Raw genomic sequence first — 5916 nt, forward strand, 5'->3', positions numbered from 1 at the left:
TAAGTGCTCGTCTAGGTGCTCGTCAATGTCCCTAGTGCCCCCTGTCCCATTAGTGTTCGTAATTACTCCCCATTATTGTGTGATTAGAGTTGTTATTAATTATTAGAAATGAATGTTTCCTGCATTTTTGGATGAGTGTGGAACATAAAACCTTTTTTGTGGGGGTAAATGGGGAACATAGAACCTTTTTTTGAGGGGGTAAGTGGGGAACATAGAACCTGGAGAATATAGGTACGATATGGAAAAAAGCCGATAATATAGGTATGATAATGGAAAAAAGCCGATGTACAAGCTCACAATGCGTCGCAACGCGTTGTGAGCTTGTAGATCGTCTTTGTAGATCTACAACATTTTGTACTTTTAATTGTGTTACTTTTAGTACATTTTGATGCCGATACTTTCATACTTTTACTCAAGCACATTTTAAATCCCGGACTTTAACTTGTAACATTTACATAGCAGTATTGATACTTTTACTTAAAGAGGCGGTGCCATAGTTTTGTACTTTTTCTGGTTTTCATGTGTCTAGGAGGTTGACAGTACTTCATTAGACCCCCTAGTGTGGTTGTTATGAGCAATTATGTATTCCCTTTCTATTTGGGGTTTAGCTGTAGGCTGCCACCTTGTGGGGTCAAACCTGCCGGTCCAAAAACACAGATACTTATTACATCACAGAAGCAACCCCTCCCCTAATTACCATTCACCCAACATACGTGGGTGTGGCTAACTTCAGCTGGGTCACCACCCACCATGACAACCACACATCCCAATGAACTGGTGGGTGTGGCCACATAAAAACATCATTTTAACTCTTTCTGTACACTTTTCCTCCTAGTATAATCATAATAGTAGATAATCATGTTTTATAGGGGGAAAAATCATGGCACCCCATCTTTAAGTATAAAATGGGAGTTCCTTTTCCACCCCTGCTTTTTAGTTCCTGAGCTTCTTGTAAAAGACGGCTGCGACGCACAGGGCAACGACACACACAAAGGCCAAAACGCCTACGGCAGCACCGAGCCCAGCAGAGGAACTCTCCCGTGTTTTAGTCTGGCCAGCGTTGATGAGGTTCTCTTGGGTGACGATCTCCAGGGAGGTGATGGTGTGCCGGTGCGAAAGGTCGTCGCCGTCCTCCTCTTGCACGCTTCTCCTTCTCCTGCCATTGCACGCCATGAAGGTCGGGCAGCTGCTGATCTCGCACAGCCGGGTGATGCAGTGCAGGTAGTAGGTGGACACGATCTCGTCCTGCTGCTCCATGAAGCGGAAGGCCGGGAAGGAGAAGCGGGCGCTCTGGCTGACGCCGTTCTGGATCACGGTGGTCAGCTGGTCGTGGGCGCCACAGGGCATGATCAGGTTGAAGAAGCTGGAGTTGCTGGGGAGCGGCGAGACGGAGGCGTAGCAGCGGTCCAGCAGCACGTTGTACTGACCCGTCAGGTTGGTGGCCTTCACCTCCACGTAGATCCTGGTCCTTTTTTGGAGGATTATTTTATTAGACAACACTGCGTGAAAAACATTGAATATGGGACGTTTTTTCTAGGGTAAATCCTCTCATACTTATCCCTCATACCCATGTTTATAGGTCAGCCAGCCAGACCCTTTTTTTCTGGGAATGACCATATATGGACTTTTATACCCTGAGAAATCTCGTAGCTTGTCTGACTGTCATTACAGGAAGTGATGTCACGGGAAATGCTTTTTATGCCCATATATGAGTCATTCTGTACCACATCACTGTGTCTCACTGACATCACTTCCTGTACAGAGAGACAGACAGACAGACAGACAGACAGACAGACAGACAGACAGACAGACAGACAGTCAAGCTACGAGGTTTTTCAGGGTATAATGCGACCTTCGGTCACAATAATCATGGGTATGCGGGATAAGTATGTGGGGATTTACCCTGGAAAAACCTTCCCATATTCAATGTTTTTCACGCAGTGCAAAAATGGAGAACAGTACAAGTATAGTCAATACAATAGAAATGTATTACAGTACAAGTACAGTTAAACACCCTGCCTAAAAGGAACACCCCAAATAAGTCCTTTTATGATCTTTTTTTTTTACTTCGGAAGCCCTCTGTATTTAATTCATGGACATAACAAATAGCAAGCAAAGAAAACATTCAATAATATTTTCTTTTGTCTTAGGAATGCAACAAATACAAAAAATATTATTGAACTCAAGTCTCCACGGCATGAGTAATCAACAGAAAAAAGGTCATCTTGCGGGTGAACTACTCCTTTAAGCCAAAAAATAGCAGATCTACAAGCTCACAACGCCTCGCAGCGCGAGGCGTTGTGAGCTTGTAGATCGGCTATTAGATTGGCTATTTTTGGCAAAGAGCTTTGGTGTAGAGGGGAAATAGAGCAGACTAAGTACAAAGTGAAAGGTCAAGCGGTGCCATAGTTTTGTAACGATGACAATGATGACATCACACCGTTGTACTTTACAATTCAAACCCCAAAATCAATCCTCCAGTTCTAGGCAACACAGAAGAGGGGGAACTTTTTTTTATATATATATTTCCACACAACTCCTCTAAGGTATATTAATGACATAGTTAAATATTGAAAATGGGTGGTCTTCCCCTTTAAGTATTGACGGTTCAAGTGGTTAAATATCTGAAAACACAAATTGACATAAATCCAAAAATACACTGATGATTGTGCTGTCAAAAGATGAAACTACATGGAATCTATGAACAGGTTGTGGGGGTCCCTGCTTCATCTCTCTCTCAACTAAGGGGTAATTCTTGACCTGAAAACGTTGAAGACCCCTGCTGTAGAAGGAGAATTTACCTCAGCTCGATGCCGTCCTTTGGCATCACCAGGGGCCTCTCGTACTGCTCGTCGCTGAACAGCTCCAGACTCAGGGTGCTGACAAAGCTGCCGTTCTTGTCCCTCAGCGCGATAGACGAGGCCGACACGTCGATGTTGTTGTTGACCAGGTAATCTAAGGGGTAGGCGCAGGAGTAGTAGTACTTCAGCTCTGATCTGTAGGCGACCGTCCCCGTGGTGGGATCAGAGGCTCGCACGACGCCGCTGACGTTGATCATTCTGATGTTGGAGACGGTCATGCTGACGTTGGACAAGTGTCTGGATGTTGGAGAAGAGAACACGGCCGTGCCGGCGGCGCTTCTTCTTCTTCTTGAATGGCCTTCGTGTGTCACCGTCACTCCGCCGTTGCTGATGGTCCTGAAGATGCTGCCACAGGCGTCGGTAGGGTTCAAGGGGAAGCTGAAACGCACCACGGGTGGAAATACGGACGTGTCCAGGGTTCCCCTGCAGGCTGGTTCCAAGTTGTTGTTCAGGATCATCTGTGACGCGTTGTAGCCGGCGTAGTAGATGCCACAGGCTTGGCACTCCAGAATGATGTAGGCGGAGCCGCATGTCACCTCGATGTCAGTGCTTTTTGGAGGCCTCCAGAATTCATGTTCTCCGGAATAATTTGATCTCATGGAGTGAGCTGATCTCACATGACCATAACCACCACGTAAACACCAAAGACCCACTGCAGTCTCATCATGATCAGTACTATGTTCACTATGACTGCTACCTATGACGGTAGCGACGATTAAAAAAAAGTGCAAATTCATCTTGGCGATCTATAAGCAGTGGTCCGCTCCGGTGTCTGGAATCTCTGGATAGCTTGTGTTAGTCGGCTCTGATGGCAAAGGCAGGTTGATGCTGGTTGATGGGTGTTCAGGAGTCTATTATAGTTCTGTCTCTTTCACTACGATTGGCTCAAAACAAGGTCGAAGCTTCCAGCTATATGTTAAACAATGGCATTGTGTTTTAAGGAGAAGGGTGCCAGCGTTGCCAGCGTGGAATCACACCCTCGGGGCAACAACCTGAGATCCGAAGCATATTGTCTTCAGAAACTGGAGCAAAATAAAGATACTATCTATGAAGTACAGTAAACCATATCTGCCTAAAGATCCCATTCAAATCCTCCAGATAGGGAACATTTGTAAATGACTAGGATCATGATTAGGATCATCTGTATAGTGGATATTGAGCCAACATTGATTATATAATGATTATATAATATATATTATATATTCATTATATAATTATAATTATATATTATATTATATAATAGTTCTTGCACTCACTTTGTTTTTTTCCATTTCCCATGCGTTCATCAACACAAGAGAAGAGAAGAGAAGAGAAGAGAAGAGAAGAGAAGAGAAGAGAAGAGAAGAGAAGAGAAGAGAAGAGAAGAAAAATTAAATCTAAACTATTTGGAAATAAAACTGTGTTTGGCATTAGGAAATGGTTATGACATTACTGTACAGAGAGTTTAGAATAAGGTATTATGCAGTCAATTACTTGGACGCAAATCTAACCTCAGTGTCTTCACCCATTTGGACTCTGTGTCACTTTAAATTTGAGACACTTTAACCACTCTTTTATGCTTTAACTATTAAAAGATAGCAGATATACAAGTGCCGCGCTGTGAGCTTTTTAAGCTTTTTTCTGAAAAATCGTGAATAGGGGTGTAACGATACATTTTAACACAATACATCGTTAACGATACGATATATGGACAATATTGGTTCATTCATGGTGATACGATGAAAAACCTGAAAAGGTTGAGAACCACAGCTCTAGGGCTTTAAGTCCACTATAGTCTCACCCTCTACACAAAACCTCTTTGCCGACCTTAAAGCTCACAATACGATGTGTTGTGAGCTTGTAGATCAGCTATTTTAGCAGAATGTAATTTATGTGGTTCAAGGCAATTGGCCAATCACACGATTTCACTCGTCTTTGTATTCATACAGAAGGCAAAACACACTGTTTGTCATAATTATAGCTTCATTTTAAATCCCAGACTTTTACTTGTAACAGAGTCTTTCTACATTGCAGTATTGAAACATACTGTATATTCATACATGTATGCAATGATAGGGATATGTTATTGTTATACAGATAGTTTAATATATTGATATTTTTGTCATAGATAGATAATGTTGTTTGATTGTGATTGGTCAGTGTTCTCCCATTACTTTTTGAGGTATCCATAAAGTGACATGTCCTCGTGCCAAATACAGTACATTGTAAATCACTTCACTTGTGCTATTCTCCTTTTGCACAAAGTAGTGCATTGCAAGATAGAGGGCGCCAGATCCCTTTGAGTCACACCCTACCATTACTTCCTGTTCATCCACAGAGCATTGATTCTAGTTGTTTTCTCCATTAGATTTCATTTCACTTTTTTCAGCTTTTATTACTTGGGATGGTAAAAAGATGTTTGACAAGTAATACAAGTTGGAAAAAAGGACTTTAATCTAATGGAGAAAACAAAACAAGAGGATTAATCAGCTAAATAAGACTTCTGTCTCGCTATTATAGGGATGATCAGATGGCTGAACCTGTGGGAAGCATTACAAAAATGGCAAAGGGCCAGTTTATAAAATTAATGATATTTGATAACTTCTGTGTTTAATTTACAACTTAAATTGTCAATATTAACCACCAACACTGTTATTTGGAAAATAAAATAAACTTAGTGGTTAATATATTTATAAGTTTTGTCATAGATAATGTGATTGATTTGGGGGTTTGTATTGTAAAGTACAACTTGATGACATCACACATTGTACTTTACAATACAAACCTCAAAATCAATCCTCCAGTTCTAGGCAACACAGAAGGGGAGGAATCTTTTTTTATTTCCATACAACTCCTCTAAGGTATATTAATGACATATTTCAATATTGAAAATGGGTGGTCTTCCCCTTTAAATTAAGTAAGTCGTAATTTTTCCACAAATTTCAGCACGTAATAACTACTGCACGATTTACGCCACCCCCACAATATATACATCAAAATGTGCGGCTCCCCCAATATCTCCCCCAACAGCAAACGGTGAGGTGAACCAAACCCTGTAAAGTAGATTTACAGTACA

General features: G+C 41.8%; 1 protein-coding gene across 1 annotated transcript; it reads right to left on the minus strand.

The window, feature by feature from the left end:
• Window positions 1–933: 933 nt before the first annotated feature.
• On the minus strand, window positions 934–3460 carry LOC308308508 (zona pellucida-like domain-containing protein 1; the record flags this gene model as incomplete). Its single annotated transcript, XM_080753921.1, has 2 exons — window positions 934–1468; window positions 2802–3460. 2 exons carry the CDS (start codon window positions 3458–3460, stop codon window positions 934–936), a joined length of 1194 nt encoding a protein of 397 aa, XP_080610047.1.
• Window positions 3461–5916: the final 2456 nt, after the last annotated feature.

Source organism: Nannobrachium achirus (assembly GCF_963921795.1).
Source record: "Nannobrachium achirus genome assembly, chromosome: 23".
In the NCBI taxonomy this organism is placed as follows: Eukaryota; Metazoa; Chordata; class Actinopteri; order Myctophiformes; family Myctophidae; genus Nannobrachium; species Nannobrachium achirus.